General features: G+C 42.4%; 2 protein-coding genes across 5 annotated transcripts in view; both read left to right on the forward strand.

Annotated features, from left to right (window-relative positions):
• Window positions 1–469: 469 nt before the first annotated feature.
• clk4a (CDC-like kinase 4a) lies at window positions 470–9,977 on the forward strand. 4 transcript variants are annotated; one of them, XM_049586037.1, is made up of 14 exons: window positions 491–629; window positions 1,761–1,840; window positions 2,856–3,007; window positions 5,314–5,563; window positions 6,222–6,324; window positions 6,637–6,703; window positions 6,802–6,918; window positions 7,031–7,197; window positions 7,290–7,384; window positions 7,481–7,610; window positions 7,690–7,772; window positions 7,866–7,945; window positions 8,067–8,157; window positions 9,211–9,977. In XM_049586037.1, the coding sequence occupies exons 2-14, from the start codon at window positions 1,838–1,840 to the stop codon at window positions 9,391–9,393; spliced, it is 1,521 nt and encodes a 506-aa protein (XP_049441994.1). In that variant the 5' UTR covers window positions 491–629; window positions 1,761–1,837; the 3' UTR covers window positions 9,394–9,977. The 4 variants fall into 4 exon arrangements, with proteins under 4 accessions (XP_049441993.1, XP_049441994.1, XP_049441992.1 ...); XM_049586035.1 differs by having other exon boundaries at window positions 492–629; window positions 2,856–3,016; XM_049586036.1 differs by lacking the exon at window positions 1,761–1,840 and having other exon boundaries at window positions 470–629; window positions 2,856–3,016.
• Window positions 9,978–11,881: 1,904 nt separating this feature from the next.
• Window positions 11,882–18,186, forward strand: part of col23a1a (collagen type XXIII alpha 1 chain a) — a 168,195-nt gene continuing 161,890 nt past the window's right edge. The window contains exons 1-2 of the mRNA XM_049586058.1: window positions 11,882–12,253; window positions 13,000–13,069. Coding sequence (XP_049442015.1) covers window positions 11,960–12,253; window positions 13,000–13,069 — 364 coding nt within the window. The 5' untranslated portion in view covers window positions 11,882–11,959. The remainder of the gene's footprint in view (window positions 12,254–12,999; window positions 13,070–18,186) is intronic.

Consider the following 18,186-nt stretch of genomic DNA (forward strand, 5'->3'; position numbering starts at 1 on the left):
TATATATATATATATATATAGATATATATATATATATATATATATATATATATATTAATTAGACTTTACTGTCTGATATTTTTTAGGTTACGTTGTTCCATTGTAATTTGAAGGGCCCTTTGAGACACATGGGAACCAAATTCATGCTCCAAGTCACAGACAATGTTTCATAAAATCATGCTTTTTAAGCTTGATTTTATTAACTTAGTTATAGATTTAGCCAAATGTACATTACATGTCATGAACAGAAGTGACTGGATCCAGTCATTGTGCTGGATCCCGACGGTTGTCGACAACTGCAACAACTTTTGGCTGATTCATCTTCAAATATTACCGACAGCTATGACTCCATACAGTGCTATTAATATTTGTACCCGGAGCGCTTCCTGAATGTGCCTGAAAGAATGTACTCAGGACAGTAAAATCCCAAATTTATAGTGAGTGGGCGTTGTTATTAGGCGTCGCGTCCGTTGCGTCATGGAATTTGTTTAAGAACGTTCTGTCGGATTCCAGAGAAGCTCGCCATCTTGGAAGACGAACAGTCGGAGGAATTTTTAAGTTTCTTTGTTCATAGTTTTTAATATAACTGACAGACCTACTCTTTCGAATCACATTACTGTAAAAGAGAGGTAAGATAATTTGTCATTATCACAATAACCACCTTTTTTTTCAGTTATCTACAGTTTGGCATTAGTGTATTGACCGTAATGTAAGCTAACGTTAGCTAGTTAGCATTCCCGATATTCGACGTCTCGACAACATGGCAGATCTGGCTAATTAGCCGTGGCTAAGTACAAGAATGTGTTTACTCGGGTACTGTAAGTGGGCAAACATGAGTGCAGCTATTTACAGTTGTGGCAACTATTATTTTAAAGGTGGCTACCACGTTGGGATATCTTAGTTTAACATGTATAAAGCTGTTAAAGGTAGCCTTAACGTAATGTTGTTGTAGGGGTGGCTAATGTAGTTAGGATGCTCGGCGCTCGATGGGCCTTTGGATTGAGATCAAACTGATATTCGACGATTTACTGCTGTATCTGCTCATATCTAGCCAGTTGACTACTTATAATCACAACCCTATCAAATGAGTTAGCACATCTTGGGTTGCATATTAATTAACAAAAATGCATCAATTGATAAACATGGAATTTAAACATCAATTTTGTCAGGCCGTGAAATCTACATCATGGCGTAGTGGAAACGTCGACATTAACGTTGGCCTAAGTTAGTTTCCCTGCGTTTCGTGCTCTCCGATCATTGTTTTCGTGGAAGTTAATGTCTAGTAAGCTAACATAAATACTGAGTAATGTCTGTGTTATAACGTTAACGTGAACACTTGCAAGTATTGCCTTGCGCCTTATGCATTTGTTTGCAGACAGATGACGTTATGCAATCATAATATGGAAGGTTGTCTTTCGTTTAGTTTGAGAGTTGCAACCACCGATCATTTTCACTGTATTTTGCTGAATAGACTCACGAAGAATTGTTTGATTACTTTGACGTTTTAATTTGCATTCAAAAGGAATGATACCCATAACGTATTTTTAGAGCCCAAGATGACACGTTCAGATGGTGTGGTTTGTCTGACCAACAGTTTAAAATGCAAAGATTTGTATTTACAGTTTAAAATGAAAGATAGATGAGCTGATTATGAGAATATTGGAAGAAGTTGAAGCCAAAGATTTGTAGTTACTTTTTTTACATGATAAATGATTGACTGATTTGAATTATCAACTTTAATCCCTTTTTATTATTTACAGGGTTGGAAATTAGCCACATCCAAATGCTGGTGAAATATGCAAGTGGCTGCTAAATTCGCTCACCAGCCAAAAACACAATGGTAATTTATTGAGTGGCTGGTAGATCTTGGAATCCAGCAGCCATGACAAAAAGTTAATTTTCAACACTTAGCACATATACAACTCTTAATGTGAAAACCCTTTGGCTATCATTTCATAACGATATTCAGGCTCTGGGGAAGGCACAAATTTGCATTTTCAAGTATAGCAAGGCCATAGGGTGGGTTGTGCCTTCACTACCCAGGAAGCACAAATTTGCCTGGAGGGCAGCTGCTGATATTCTGGGTGTTCCGGTGCAGGCAGTTATCCAGGCCATGACTTCCTCTTTTGTGCACTAGTCTAGTCGTTGTATACAGCTCATTTAGCAACTGAAATCCAGACAGAAATTTGGCTGATCTTTAAACGGATATCTGCATATGAATTCAGATTACTTAGAAAGGAAAAGCTACACCGTTGTCAGACAACCAGTGGATTCTGATTTTCAATTAATTCAGCCCATAGACCCACAAAGAGTGTCTAAGGAAGTTGTTCATTGGTTTATGAGTCAAAAAAAAGTTTGACTTCTCGGGTATAAAATTAGGTGGAACTTCCACATTTTTGGGCTCAGTGAACAAGTGCACAAGAAATTGAGCAGCTAACGTCTTTTTAGCCCTTCGCTAACTTAAATGGGGATGAAATGATTTAATCTGAAATTGCCTTCAAAGTTGCTGCGTTTCCTGGGGGCCTGATTCAGCCTCTTTTATTCTACACGAGGACTGTTTACAAGCATGCAACCAAAACCTGCTTACACGTGATTGGTCAATACTACTTGTACTACAAACATAAACCAGAGCACTTCAGTTACTAAAATTTTGTCCCAATGGCCACAGATTCTGCATATATTAAGATATCTGCACATACAGATTATACTACTATCAGTTTGAGCTGGCATATCTTACACACAACATTGGGTCTAAATACATGGCTACAAAAATATTTCAATGACTGATAAATTACATATTGTCAATTATGACTCTGTGGAATTCTGGTTTGACTTGTCTTTCCCCTGTCTTTCAGATGCGACACTCAAAGCGAATGCGCTCCCCGGGTGTCTGGCTTGACGAGTACAGCTGGGAAGAGAGAATGGATTGTCGCAAGCGGAAGAAACACGATTCACACAGCAGTGAACGAGAAAATAAGTCCAGAAAAACTCACCGTCACCAGAAAACGTATGATGGGTAAATATCGATCATTTTTTGTGTAACGTGCCGACTCACATTCTAAGACCTTGCTTTCTTAATGTACACTATTAACTGAAGTGAGCAATATATCAACAACTAGATTATGAGAGTGAAGGAGTTCTACAGTGTTACATGAAGTGTTAGGTATACTCAAAATTCCACCTGTGGTGTATGAAATAAAAGCTTTTTATTGACCTTATTGTAGAAAAAGTTGCTTAACCATCATATTAAAACATTTATTGGGGGCGGCAGTAGCTCAGTCCATTGGGACTTGGGTTGGGAACCGGACGGTCGCCTGTTCGAGTCCCCATCCGGACCAAAATATGGAGCGTGGACTGGTGGCTGGAGAGGTGCCAGTTCACCTATTGGGCACTGCCGAGGTGCCCTTGAGCAAGGCACCAAACGCGGTTGGGGGGGGGGGGGGGGTGGTGCCTTTGGTGGTCTCCAATATGTACATGTATAGGTCCTGTTTGTGCATGTGTGTGTCTTTCGGATCTGTTTGTAATTGACAAGCAAGAGTGAAAACATTGAATTTCTCCTCAGGGGGGTTAATAAAGTGAATAAACTTAAATAAACTTTATTGGAAAAAAATGTGACAAATTTGTGATAAATGTCAGGATGAAAATTAAAAATGGACATCTTGTGTCTTTCACTTGGTCCTTTTAAATGTATACAAGAAAGGCAACTTGAGCCAAATTGGCAGATAGGTTGACAGTCATTAGATGGTGTTGGAAATTGTCTTTAAGTGTAATACCTATTTTAACATGAAACATGGCCGCAATGATGCTTTGGTTTAATTGGGAAGCAACTGTTCAAATGCAGACCAGTTGAGGTTTTAAGAATATTAAGTAATAGTAGTAGTTTGCACCATTACTATTAAATAAGTCCATTTATACTGTTTCAGAATTTTAGTGGCATGTGCTGCCATGTTTTGAGAAACTTCCAGTTAGGCTAACAAGACTTCAGATTTGTTATCAGCTCATGTGCTCCATATCAAAGAGTCCGTGTACATTGTAGACAGGGTTTGAACTTAACTTTTTTTTTTTTTTTTTAATCCACCTGCCACTGTGGCTGCTGGATTCCAAAATCTACCAGTCACTCAGTTACCATTGTTTTTTTTTGTTTTTTTTTTAACTATTTAGTGAAGCAAATCTAGCAGCCACTTGGACATTTGGCTGGTGGCCGGTGCTAATCCCAACCCTGATTGTAGACCACAACTGTGACATACCAATGTGTCTAACTTGCAGTGTTTGTTTTTGTCATGGCATGTCAGATACATTTTCTAAAATGAATCCTTTTGCCCTTAAATGGCAATGGAGTCAAGTTGCAATTTCAGGATCACCTGGTTAAGTTATGTGCAATGTTAATGTTTTGCAATTCTAGCTTTTGTGGGCATGTATGATGACCCAAGGGGTTACATTAGACGTTTCCAGTTATACTCTATTTTAATTCTGTAGAGAGGCAGACCTCCTCCCGGAAGACAACTGACACCACCAGGGTGCTAGGGCCCTGGGGGGTTTCGTAGTCTTTTTTAGATGCTAAGGTGCTAACATGGCCTGCTAGGTGGGTGGGTTGGAAACATTCTGAGCAAACGTAACCATAACGAGCAAACATTAGGATGTTAAACAGCAAGGCATCTATAAGGAACTGTTTGATTGTATTAGGAATTTTTATGTTAGCAATAAACAAATTTCCTTTTGAGATATTTGTTCTCTTCGTTTCATATTGGCAAAAATGATACCTCATAAGTGTTCACCTCTTGCGTACTTAGATCTGCAGGTGGTAGAATCACAGATCGTATTACGCACTATCAGGTTGTGCTGAAAAGCTTTCAGCAACTCTCAACACCTCGCACATAAACTGTGCCAATGTGGCTTTCTGTCAGGGTGCATGAGTTTTAAGGAAGGCAGGGTTTGGGTTGCTGAGGAGACAGCTGTATAATTGGCAAAATTGCCTAAATATGGGGCATTCATTACATGTTGGCATTTGAATAACCCTAGAAGTACTATTTTCAAAGTGATTAAACGGATAATAAAATGCTTACTGAACTGTAGCCTCATTGAATAGGATTCCTGGTGTTTGGTGTCTGTAAATCAGTATGTTGCTAATTCCAAATGTTACATAAAAGGCTCGGGATAGAGTGTCAGGCAACAGGCGGACCATTAGCACCGTCATATTCAGTCTTCATTTGAGCGCTTGATCACAGACAAGGAACAGGGCTGCTTTTGACCTGACATATGCTTTCTAGTCCTTGTTTTTGATTTGTGTGTGTCATTGTTTTTGTTTGACTGCAGGCATTACTTGGAGACCCGCAGTTTGAACCAGAGGCTGGACTCAAGGGAGCGAACCCCTGGGGACCACAGTTTCGGCATGGCCTGTGAGGAGGACAGTCGTGAAGGCACCTGCAAGGACAAAGACAGAGACTGGCATCACTACAGCAAGTCATCCGGACGCAGTGGTCGGAGTGGTCGCAGCAGACGAAGCAGCCGCAGGCACAGAGACAGAAGGCGCAGACGTAGTCACTCTCGCCACAGGTCGTCCTCGGTACGAGAACCTCCTACCTCCCCTCTTCTCCCCTCTCCTGTCTTTGCCACCAAATCGAATGGGTCATCACAGGTGTTTAGCCAATGCTTAACACCTATCTCTTTGTCTCTCTGTATCTCTGTGTGTCCCACTCTTCACTATTAAGCATGATATCCAATATTGACATGTAGGGGACTTGGGGGCTCAGGAAGTAAGAGATTGTGAGTGTTTATAGATTTGCTAGCGAAAAGTGGACCCAGTATTTGTGCTGAAATCTAAGTGGGCAGTTATGGGACGTGTTAGTAAAGAATTAAGTTGTTTCGGAAGAGATACAAAGAACTACATGTAGAAAGACTGTAATCAATCAAGTTCAGTTTTTTTTCTGTACTACTCTGAGAAAGTCTCTCATCTGAAAATCTTGTTGCCATGTTTTTCTTCTGTAACACACACTATGTGGTGGCTGGCGCCCAATTTCTCTGACGGGGCTGAATTTGAATTTGCTGCTCCGTCCTTCCGTCCATTCGCCTGGCGGTGTTACTGAACGGGCCGAATCTATCCACCCCTACACCTCCCCCCCTTGGCCTGGTTGAATGAATGACGATGTCGCATTGTGGTGGCCTGGTGCTGGCTGACTGATGGGTTATTGATGTGATGGCGGATTGCGGCGGTTCCGGTGCAGAGGAGGAGCCATCAGCGCAGGAGCAGGAAAAGATCCAGGAGTGTTGAGGATGATGACGAGGGTCACCTCATCTATCACAGTGGAGACATGCTGAGAGCGAGATGTATAGAATATATACCTTTTTTTTCTACTGTTGTTCACACTTTGTCTCTCTCACTCTCTTGTTGTCTGGTTTATTTCCAAACATTAATGTAGAGGCTGAAGTATTTGGGCTAATAGACTTACATTTTTTTTTTGGTTAAATACTGCTTGTCAGTGTAATATATTTAGTACTGAGCTGTATTCCAGTGTTCAGAAGCCTGTTTATAGTAGTGTAGCTAAACAGCAATGCAACATCAGGCAGTGAACCAGTCAAACGGCAGTGTTTCACTTTGTCAATGTTGTGTTTCTAACTTCAACTCTCTATTTCCTGTAGATGAGATTGTGTGTACACTAGGAGAGGGTGCCTTTGGGAAGGTCGTCGAATGCATTGATCACACTAAGTAAGAAAATATTCCTCACAGCTCAGTGTTTTTAATATTTTCTCTCACTCATTCTTCCTGCGTTTGGTATTTAAAGTACTTATATTGTGTGCTTCCAGTGATGGAGCTCGAGTGGCTCTGAAGATCATTAAAAACATAGACCGCTACCGTGAGGCAGCTATGTCTGAGGTAGAGGTGCTTGAACAGTTGAAGTCCCTCGACACTGATAAAAGATAGTAAGTCAATCCGCAAAAACCCGATCATCTTGTGCTCGTCACATGAAATTATGTTCCAAGATTTGCCACGCAAGAAACTTATTTTGCATCTGCTATACCTCTCCTCCTCTAGTGCGTGTGTACACATCCTGGACTGGTTTGACTACCATGGCCACATTTGTATTGCCTTTGAACTGCTTGGCCTCAGCACCTATGATTTCCTGAAGGAAAACAACTTCCAGCCTTTCCCCATAGAACACATCCGGCATATGGCGTATCAGATCATCCGGGCTGTGCGATGTGAGTAATTAACACAAGCATGCACAGAAAATACAGTATGTGAACAGGGAAAAAACAGCTTGTTTTAAAATGTATGTGATCTTGTCTTTCAGTTCTGCATAACAACAAGCTGACTCACACAGATCTGAAGCCTGAAAATATTCTCTTCATTGATTCAGACTATGATATGGAGTACAACTCTGAATTGGTAAGTGTCCAAAAGAAACATAAACCTGCCAACGTATGCGTTTAAGTCCAAAACTTCTTGTGTGTGTGTGTAACGGGGTTGTGTTATTGTCCTCAGAAACGTGATGAACGAACATTGAAGAACCCAGATGTGAAAATTGTGGACTTTGGTAATGCCACATATGAACACGAGCACCACACCTCTGTGGTGTCAACGCGTCACTACCGTGCTCCTGAAGTCATTTTAGGTACGTGTTTGTTTTTCTTGTTTGTTTAGACAGATCCTTTTATGGTGATGTGTTACTCAGTGAACATCGTCTCTTTCAGATCTTGGCTGGGACCATTCCTGTGATGTCTGGAGTGTAGGCTGCATACTCATTGAGTACTACCTTGGATCTACTCTCTTCCAGGTACCTGACAGCAGAGAGCTTAATAAAAATTATTACTACTGTCACATTTACCATGGCATTTTTTATGATTTGTAATATTGTTTTCTCCTTCAGACTCACGACAGTAAAGAGCATCTTGCCATGATGGAGAGAGTCCTGGGCCCCATCCCCACACACCTCCTGCAGAAAACCAAGTATGTGGACCACTGAGTGTTTGATTTATAGCATTTATAAAGCCACCTTAACATTATGTGCAGATAGTTAATTTATTTCTTTTCATTTACATTAATCTTGTAATGATTGTCTGCTGTACAGGAAGCGGCGGTACGTTCATCGGGGCAAACTTGACTGGGATGCGCACAGCTCTTCTGGGAGATATGTCAGGAAACACTGCAAACCCCTCAAGGTGAGAGGAATACTACTGGAGACAGTCACACATAGTCAGAGTCCAAGTGTTCCTGTGCTCCAAGACTCGCATCTGAAAACACCTGTGTTTAAAACACCCGTGTTTATCAAATGTGATTAAAAATAGACGTTCCAACAGCGCCGAAACTCTGATGTGAATGTGTTGGCTAGCACCGTAGCGATCAGTACAGCCAAGTTTTATTCAGAGGTTCAACACTTGTACATAGCTCTGAACTCCACAGTAAGGACAGGATTCCTAATTATGCAGCATGTACCCACTGAGCCCAAGGTGCCAATCACACAAAGCGTTTTGCACGTAGCAGCACCGCACTGCTTTTTTTTTTTTTTTTTTTTTAATTGAATGCCAACCACACTAACACGTCCTTACACTAACCTTCTTGTGTAATCAATCTACTGTTTTTCCCCCAGTAATTAGTATCTAGTTCCTAAAATGTTCAGGCAGAGGGTACTTCCTCTAGCTGTTGTTGAGGGTGAGAGGCTGTCAGCAAATAGTTTGTTGCAAGGCGCAAGGAAATGGAGATCTGTGTGTGTGTGTGTGTGTGTGTGTACATGAGAGCCTAAAAAAGAGGGTGGATCACAGGGAGTACCGCCAGTTGGTCCAGGAGCTTCGTCTTGATGATGAATATAGGCATATTTTAGGACGACAACCTGCTGTCTGTCGTCAGGCTGTATAACTCTGGGTATCCAGCAATCGCTACCACTAGAACTGTAAACTTGTTTTTGTGACCATGATGAAAAGAGGGATGACGTGGGGTGTTTTTCCACTCAGTTATTTCAACTTGGGCAGTTAAAGCACTTCAGCAAAAACGACAGGCGCTTCGAGAGCAAAAGTGTGAGATGCGCTGCAGAAACGTGAGCTAAAGGCTTCATTCTCATTAAAAACAGTTACAAAAATGCGCCTCCAGCTGCTAAATCACTTTGTGTGATCAGGGCCCGAGACACTATATAACAAATGATGAAATATTACAGCTGAGCCTATGGTTTGAAATTGTATAAACCTGTCTCCTAAAAGTTGTCCTTCCTTTCTTAACAGCATTACATGCTGTCAAAGTGTGAAGACCACAACCAGCTGTTTGACCTGATAGAGAAGATGATGGAGTATGACCCAGCCAAGCGCCTCAGTCTGGAGCAGGCCCTCCGTCATCCCTTCTTCTCCTGCTACCGCAAGAGCACCAGCATCAGAAGCAGCAGCAGCACTAGCAGCAAAAAGGACTGAACTCCTCAACCTGTAAACCTCTGACCTGTAACCTCGGCCAGGACCTGGCTTTCACTATGACGTGTATCATGGTGCACGGTGCCAGCCTCTACATCCTGACTCTCCAGGAGAGGAGTACCTTAACTGACTGTATCAGTCCACTGCCCTGTTTTGCTGTGTCCTGTCCCAAACTGCATTTCCTCATCACCTAGTAATGTTTTCATTTGTGGCATGTTTTTTGTTGTGACAAATCCCTCAAACTGATTTCTATTTATTTACCTTTTTGTAATTTAATTTGTCAGTCCTAAACATAATGCTGGTAAGACTGTTTTTTTTTTCTTTTTTATTCACGAATAGTCCAGTTGTGTCCATGTTCTGTCTGCATCGTAAAGTAGGTGATGGGTAATGTGACAGATGGAGAACTGCATCAGTCTCACCAGTAATTTATTCAGCACTGTCGTCGTTTAAAAAAAAAAAAAAAAAAAAGCTATTGCAGGCAGAAAACTCTTGTACATAGAATTTGTTTATTTCTTTTTCACTGACTGGTTATGTAACTTTTGCAGTATCATGTACATTTTCTCAATAAACGTGAACAGATGACAGAAGTGTGTGTGGGTGTTTTGAGTTTCTGTTGGGTGCAGTACCTGCGGTAGTCCACAGGATGGCAGTAAAAAGCTTTCAGATTACTGCAGAATTGCTGCCTGAGGTATCAGAACTTCACTGATGGCCAACATGGTGGAGTTAGGAGAGGGTTAACACAAATCTATAATGATTTCCTTGTCATTATTACCTTGTTGAAATATTTGAACCTCATTTAAAGTTGAATAAAAAAGTCTGCATGGACATTGTGAACATTTAAAACCAGCTGAATTGATGACAACTGTCTTAAAACCATGAGAGGGTTACTTAACCAAAAGGAGAAATAGTAGGTTTGGCAATGAAAAGATGTATTTCAAACTGTCTATCAGACCTAAAAAAGACTTCACTACCCAATTCCCAACTATTCCTGATGTTTAAGGTTTGAGATTGAGTTGGAATCCTCACTGTAGGGAAGACTGGGGATGGTTGGCACGCAGCTAATTCCTGGTACTTTGAAGGTCACAGAAACTAAACATCAAAATGTTTGCACTCTTGGCCTGCGCTCAGCTACTACGTTAGATCATCAGGATGTCACTCACTTTGTTATTTTACTATCAAATGTTTAGAGATGTTGGAAATGTGTTACTTTAATTAATAGACAAAAGATCAGCTACATTTTGAAATCAGATTTTAATGTATGTGATGAGTGGGGTCATCACAAAGTGGAGTCAAATGTGCATGGAGTAGGTTGGCCAGTTGTAACTTAGTGTTTTTTAAGAGACTTAAAAATTAAATTCAGTGTTTATATTGTTAGTTTTTTTATTTTGAATGTCAATGGGGCAGATGTTTTATGTAGGTTTTATGTTTTCTGGTTATTTCTGGTTCATTTGTTGGTAATTACAGCATGTTAACATAATAGTGCTAACCAATGCAGTGATGGGGCTGGCTACCACAAATGTACAACATGACTTTAGCCATGAGTCACCTCATTTTAGAAAACATTTGTGAAGGCTACATTAAAAAAAAAAAAACTTTATTTGTTGATTATACAGCTGAAATCTTAACCTTTTCTTTGCTGCTGGTAAGAATATTCTAAAATAAATTTTGCCAGAGTAATACAACTCAGAGGGAAATGTGTGCCAACCAGCCCCAGTCTCCCCTACAGGTTAACTCCCTTGACAGTTATCTGGCTGATAATAGTCTTGTGTGAACTTCAGGATAGCAGTTACTTCTTCTCTGCAATATATTGTGTGCCAGATGCGTCCTCCATTAACACTAAACAATGGCATACCAGTAGTCTAGTTTAAAAGTGGATTTAAGTGTCCTTTTCTCACAAATCAGTTGTTGGAGACATAAACATGTCATGTATTTGGAAGTCTCATAACATAACTTTTCTGCATGTGTCTCAGTTTCTCACCAAGCACATTATCACCAGTAACTATTCAAGTCGTCTTTAAATCTCAGTCGAGTGGTTTTGGAAAGATTATGGTGAAAAATAATCCTAGCAGACTGTGCTGAGGAGCCTGAGTGAACACAAGTTGGCCAAGCCAAACCCTCACAGTCTCACAGCTGTCAATCCGCAGCCTCCCACGTGGTCAGCAGGGCGGGCGCATCTCAACTAGTTCAACGTGCAACTTGTAGGGAGGCAAACAATTGGACCCACTGGTACTTGCACTTGCACATCCGTGTAGGATACTCCCCGACAGGAAACAACAACCTGCAAAGTCAGAAGGCGCCTCTTCTCTGGTTGGCATCCAGATCGCTCCCATCTGTGTCTGGCGTAAACCCGGTGCGCGCTGCTGCTGCCTCTTGTTCCAAGACTAATTTAAGACAGCGCTTTGAACCCCGTGCCATAGTGTACTGGAGCTGAGTGTTGTGAATGTGTTAGGTGCGCTGCTTAGCCACTCCGCAGAGCCTGAGAAGAGTTTAATCGCAGCGCTACACCAACAAACAAGGCGTTTGGGGTTGTTTTCTATTTACCAAGAGGACTGTGAGGCAGGATCTCAGCATGGATACAGCCAGCGACTCTATCGGGGAAAGTAAGCCGGTATGTCAGTGTGCTCCAAAGTCCGCGGTCCAGCGGTGGCTTCCAGGTTTTCCCATCGCTCTGTGCATGCTGATGTCCCTGAGCTCCATCACCGTGTGTCTTCTGATGAGCCTCAAGACCCACCAGCTGGAGAACCGACTGCAGATGGAGATGGACAAAGCGTCTATCTTCCAGCCGCCGCACAGGGCTTGTCTTAACGAGGATGGGACCCTAATTCCTGAGCTGAGCACTTCAGTGGGGAGGCTCGTGGAAGAGGTACCTGACGTCTACTGCCATTAATCAGTACATGTTGTGTTTGTGAACTTCTGACAGAGGCTTCGCGTCTTTGTGCGTAAAGTGCGCGTAATAGCAGGGGGCACATGTAGTGAGAGTCAGAATCCGGTTTATTGCCAAGTAGGTTTGCACATACAGGGAATTTGCTTCAGTGTTTGAAGCATAGACAAAAGAAAAACACATAAATAATGCATAGAAATGACTGCAATAAAAATATAAAATGACAGAGCTGGGCAGGAATGTGCACAAATACACTCTAGGGCATGTGCAAAAGTTCCCACAATTAAGAATAACAAGAATAAACCATGCACAGAGATATTAGCATCAAAAGATGTGCATTCATGTGGCACATACAGACAGATGTGAAGTTGACAAACACTCAGACTTTGCACTTTTTGGCAATTGCACCCTAATTATCCCCCCTCCTAAAATGAGTCCCTTTCAATGTATGACCGTAGGGATCAACCTTGCATGCAGCTGGCCAATTAGTTTGCAGTTAAATCTCTTTATAGGGTGACATAACCACCGATGAGACAGCAACCTATAATTTCATCACATGGAAAAGAAATTGAGGAAGCTCCTTTCATTCTCGAGCTGTGCGTAATGGGAAAAAGATTATGATCTCGTAATTGTTATTGAGATGATTTTAATCTCATTCCGTTCTCGACGATTTCCCCAGTGCGAACACAAACATGTTTAGGACTGAGATTTGTTCTGTGTGTCTGCAGAAAGTGGGGGTGCTGTTGCCGAAATCAAGGACGACTAGGGATGCTGGCCAAGAGTGCTCCTGTCCTCCAGGTATGTCTCCGTTACATTTACCAGAACACACACACAAAACAAACAAGACGCTATAAATCTGAACCCTCTCAGGTGGAAGTTACAGTCTAGGCATGACTGTGTCTGGCTCTGATGCTTTCAGCAGCTCTACTGAACTTTAAGAGTGCATGTGTGTGTGTCTTTTTCTGTGTGGGGGATTACGGCCCCTGAGCCTGTAGAAGGGCCCACACTGTGACAGCAGGGCTCTTCACTCAGCAGATCAGCGGGGTTGGAACGTCCAGCTTGAGCCCCGCAGCCTCGTGTCGGTGGGGGACGCTCATTTTTAATAGACGGAGCAGCCGTGTGCCAAGATGGGCCACGTTTGGTTGGCGGTGTTCATTACAGGCTTGTGATAGTTCCACAGGTGGAGAACAGTGCGTGATCCACATCGTGTTACACACAGAGGCCTGTGGATTAAAGAAAGGTGGTGTTTTGGGCGAAGCTGCTGCTATGATGTTTGATGTGATGTGAACATGAGTGGGTGTGCCAAACTGATCAGCTGTGTGTTTAATGGCTTACATGGGATTTTTTTAACCTCACCTGTGGAGGGGAAAGTTGTGGTTTTAAAGCCAGAGAAATTCTCTGGCCTGCAGTAAGAGGGTGTGTGTGTGTGTGTGTTTTATTGAAACTGGCATTCACGACATTCCACTTTTTTAAAAACTGCAACTCGAGTGGAATCTCATCATTTGTTTTGTCATGTTTTTCGCTTTTAAAATGCTACATGAAGAAGTACCAGAGTTTTTAAGGTGCTTATCTGCACATTTGGGGAATTTCTCTCCCTGGCTCTTCCTCCTTTCTTTTTCTTTCTCTTTGTCTGCGGGTGTGAATAGCCCTGCAACAACAAGAACAGGTGAAAGCGTTCACAAGTGGAATTTCTGGCCCGCTTTCAAAACATTCTGTCTTCCCGACTGAAGTCTGCTGTGCCAAGATGGCTCGCTGGCTCTGTCTGGCTGGCTAGTGAAGTTGGTGCAAGTGTTTGTTGTTTGCTTTGGACTCGTGAGATCTGAAGCTGTCAACACAAGCTGCAGTTCTCTCCTGTGGTTCCACTTGTATAAATTTCTCCTGAGCATGACTCAGTAGAATAGTAATCAGAGGTATATGTGCCTTGTATAAAGTTGCCCAGTGAGGTCAACTCTGCACTGCCCTTGCTGGGCACTGGTAATTTCTCCATTAGAACATATTATTGTATCACATGCTGCATCCCATTTTCCTGTCAATTTTGCTGAACTGCTGTGCAATCAGGCGGTTTTGGCACTGAAATACAATCCCTCCACAACTATTCAGAAGTCTATTTAAAGTCTCTCTTTCCACTTTCTGGTCTTTAAATATGTCTTTTTTTCCTGTTAGTGAAACAAAAGGCTATTTTGTTTATTGCGGCTTTGATGCAACTGAATGCCTGTGAACACACACTATGTTTTTCACAGCCCAACAGTTCCCCAGATTGCTCAATACAGACTTGCGAACATTACTGCAAAAAAAGCGTATGTTTCTAAAGAGGGTTTCTCAGCTGAGAGATTTAGATTTGGAGAGTTTGTCGAGGTGCTTTGTGCTCAAGAAGCCACACGAGCTGGGTACTATCAGGTTTGTGCCAAGCTCTGTATACAGTATGTGACTCATGTAAAATGCTTTATGTATGCATCAGAGCTGTGCCTAAATGTGTGCATCCCATCTGCGTCCTTGCGAGAGAGTGTACAGTCTGGTCATGGTCCCATATGGCTGCATGTGGTGCTGTGTGTGTGTGTGTGTGTGTGTGTGTGTGTGCGTGAGTCTGGGTTTATGTCTCGGAGCCTTTGACGGGCCGACAGAGGCACCTCTCTCAACACGACACTGTAAGAAGAGACCCTCCTCTCCCTTTAGCACCAGCTCGTCCCACCTGAAACTTGAATCTCTCGCCACCAGGATCACAGGCCAAGGTATTTCTGCCTGTATGTGTGTGAGAGACACACAGCCGCACAGCATGAGCAGCATTTCTGCCATTAAAGCTATGCCCACCGCATCAGGGTGCTCACCTTTCAGCGTGCATGAAGACGGGGGCCCAACAGGGGGCAGCACTTCTGCAGCAGCTCTGGGAATGATGATGTCTTGAGTGTGTCAGTGACACTTCTGACTGAATGACTTCTGTCATATGAAATATGAAGGTATTTTAAAGGTAACGCTCTCTGGTTCAGTCAGCAGTGGAGTAGCAGAGACACTGCCGAGAAGGAATTTGACGCCAAGGGACATCTTCGTCTCGTAGCCGCTCAGCAGAGGCAGCATTGTGACACTTTAATGCTCACAGATACGACCAGCAGTTGTTAAGGCTTAGGCAAACTATGAGTCCAGCCCTGCTTACAAGCTTCAGGTGTTTGCAATTAACACCCGCCTGTTCCCTCAACAGACACACACTACGTATGCTCGCACACAAACCTCACACGCGCACACACACACACACACACACACAGATTCATTACTTACACATGAACACAACACCTTTACGGTGCCTTGGCTAATTAGAACCATGTGGGGGCTGCATGTGTCCTGTGTAGGGGGAGTGTATTGTCATCGCTGCAATTTGCATTTAAAGGCTGTTTAACAGGTCTGATACCAGCGAGGTGGGGCACACAGTCTGCCCACACTTGGGCACAGGGCCCAAAATGAAATGCCTGCCAGATACACTCATTAATGTCACTCAGTCGCTGAAGTCTGCAGCAGGAGAAGATGCTGAAACAGCACAGTCAGCACCGACTGACAGGACATTTTGGGGGGATTTTCATGTAGGAAGGAATTTAAGATTTGCACAGCCTCCTCGAACATTTAGATGAAAACTGCAAACTATGTTTTTTGTTGTTTTTTTTTTTTTACTTCCTGTAGGAATATACCTTAGTCGCTTTTCCAAGTATTGATGACATAGCTGTGAGGATTCACTACTTTTCAAGTGAATATTCTTGGAGTTTGGCCTGTTGGTGACACAAAACAACTACCAGAGGATGCTTTTCTCTACATTTGTGATATTTTATAGACCAAACAACTGATTGATCAAGCCTGTCTTGATGTATTGTGTTTGGATTATTGATCAGTAAACATGGGATAGCATGGCTGTATCTTAAACATTAGTCAGGACTGAGCTCCTTCAGTCAGTTAGGGCATCTAAGTATTTGGTGTTAGTGTATATGAGGGCAAGAGGTCAGACCCCTGGCTGTGCGGTCAGATCAATTTCCATCAGATAAGAGCTTATTAACGTACTGAGGAGGAACAAAGGCCCCCATGTGTGTGTGTGTGTGTGTGTGTGTGTGTGTGTTTATATAACTTGGAGAGCGTGCTCGCTGCGGGGTTCTCTGATGCATTTAACATGTACACGCTAGAGATGTGCGTGATTAGTTGACTAGTCGATTAAATCTTGCTGCCGTCGCTAGTCGGCACCAGAAATACAAGTTGATTAAATGTGTTAATATTATTTAATCACATTTAAATAACACATTAATACACACTCTTATGGGTTTTTTTTGTTTGATTTTTAACCATAGGATTGGCTGTTTGCTATGTGATTGTGTTCACCCAATGAAAATGCCATTTTACGCACAGTTTCCCAAAGATTTATCTTCCTAAAGGATATTATTTTCAATGTCTGTTATCTGTTAACTTTTATGTTGTGAGTTGTTTTGTGGGACAATGTGCAGCCATGCATTTAAGTGGCATTTAAAACCAGATTTTCTTAATAAAGAAAGAGAATTAACAGTATCAAATGGCGTTTAGATGTCTTCTGTATATATGTATCTGTTTGTACACCTATTTGTATTTATTGCTACACATGTAATTGTTTGCTGTTATGCTCCCACCGTCTTCCGCAGGCTGAGAAATACAGTATAACATCAGCCTCTTACTCAGCAAGCAGAGGGGAGGCTGCACGCTCTCCCTGCCCAGCTTCCTGCTTCCCCACCTGGAGGAGGAGACGGGGAAAGCCGGCTTTAGGGAGACCCACGATGGGGCCAGCACCCCCCTCAGGGCTGCTTTTTGGTTTTTAAAGCCGTAATAAATCAGACAGGAAGCTTGCAGCTACCTATACAATCTATCACCACAGGACGAACACACAGGCCATATAAGATCCATTAATGACCATTTTGAAATAATAAACGCAGGAAAATTGTTTTCATAAGTGGTCTCGTTTTAGATTCGTTCTGCTATAGCTATAGGCAGTTTTTTTTTCAAGTATTAATATGCTGGAGAGCAGCACATAACTAGCTGTGTGTGTGTGTGTGTGTGTGTGTGTGTGTGCGTGTGTGTGCGTGTGCCAGTCTCTGCTTGTTGCAGCCGTGTATTTAGTGCATGTGTGTTTGTTTTGATGTCTGCAGGCATGTGTTTTAGTGTGCAGCGCCCAGTGACTTTGCTTTACTTTAAATTCAGGACGTATGAAGTCGGTTATGAAGAGTGTATCCTGTGGCAGAAAATCCAGCTGGCTTTTTACATTATGCTGCAGATTTCAAACCAGGGAAGAAAATATGCATTTTTTAAAATACAAAATACTTTTTATCCTGCCGCTGCACAGAATCACGTTGGTGTTCGTGTAGATCTAGTCACTGATGGTTACTGCTTTATGATGGAGATTGCTAGAAAGGTAATAGCCTCATCCTTCCCCTCTTCACTTTGTCTTCCCCTTGCAGCCTGCTTTGTGTTTAACACTGTATCACAGACTACAGATCCTGTCGTCATATGGACAACAGCTCTGATGCACAGCTGTGCGAGCCCCGTGTCCTCAGGTTACTTTTATCCTTCGGCTGATGTGTCTGTTATTCTCACTGGGTCGTTGTAAGAGGCGAATAAAAAGTGAGTGACTGTTCTTGATGTCTTGTTCTCATTTGGAGGGGGATCTTGGACGCCTTGAGTGTGCTCAGTTTATTTGGAGAAGACAAGGGGAATGCTGCCTCTTGGACAGTTGGAGATATTTAGTTTGGAAATGTCTCTATCGTTGAAGTCAATGGCTGCAATGAAGAATGGTATATTACTAAGAAAGTGGGTCGAGCTTGTGTTTAGATTTAAAATCGAGTCTGGCTTGTGTTGAGTATGGATTATCTAGCAGTCGGGGTCTTATCTCGTTTGTCTGATAAATTGCCTCAAGTGATGCC

Source organism: Epinephelus fuscoguttatus, linkage group LG9 (assembly GCF_011397635.1).
Source record: "Epinephelus fuscoguttatus linkage group LG9, E.fuscoguttatus.final_Chr_v1".
In the NCBI taxonomy this organism is placed as follows: domain Eukaryota; kingdom Metazoa; phylum Chordata; class Actinopteri; order Perciformes; family Serranidae; genus Epinephelus; species Epinephelus fuscoguttatus.

Excerpts from the sequence above, each read along its gene's own strand:
- clk4a (XM_049586035.1), top strand. Across the intron at positions 3,017-5,313 it reads CACCAGAAAACGTATGATGG|GCATTACTTGGAGACCCGCA; the intron begins GTAAATATCGAT and ends GTTTGACTGCAG. Across the intron at positions 7,773-7,865 it reads TTGGATCTACTCTCTTCCAG|ACTCACGACAGTAAAGAGCA; the intron begins GTACCTGACAGC and ends TTTCTCCTTCAG.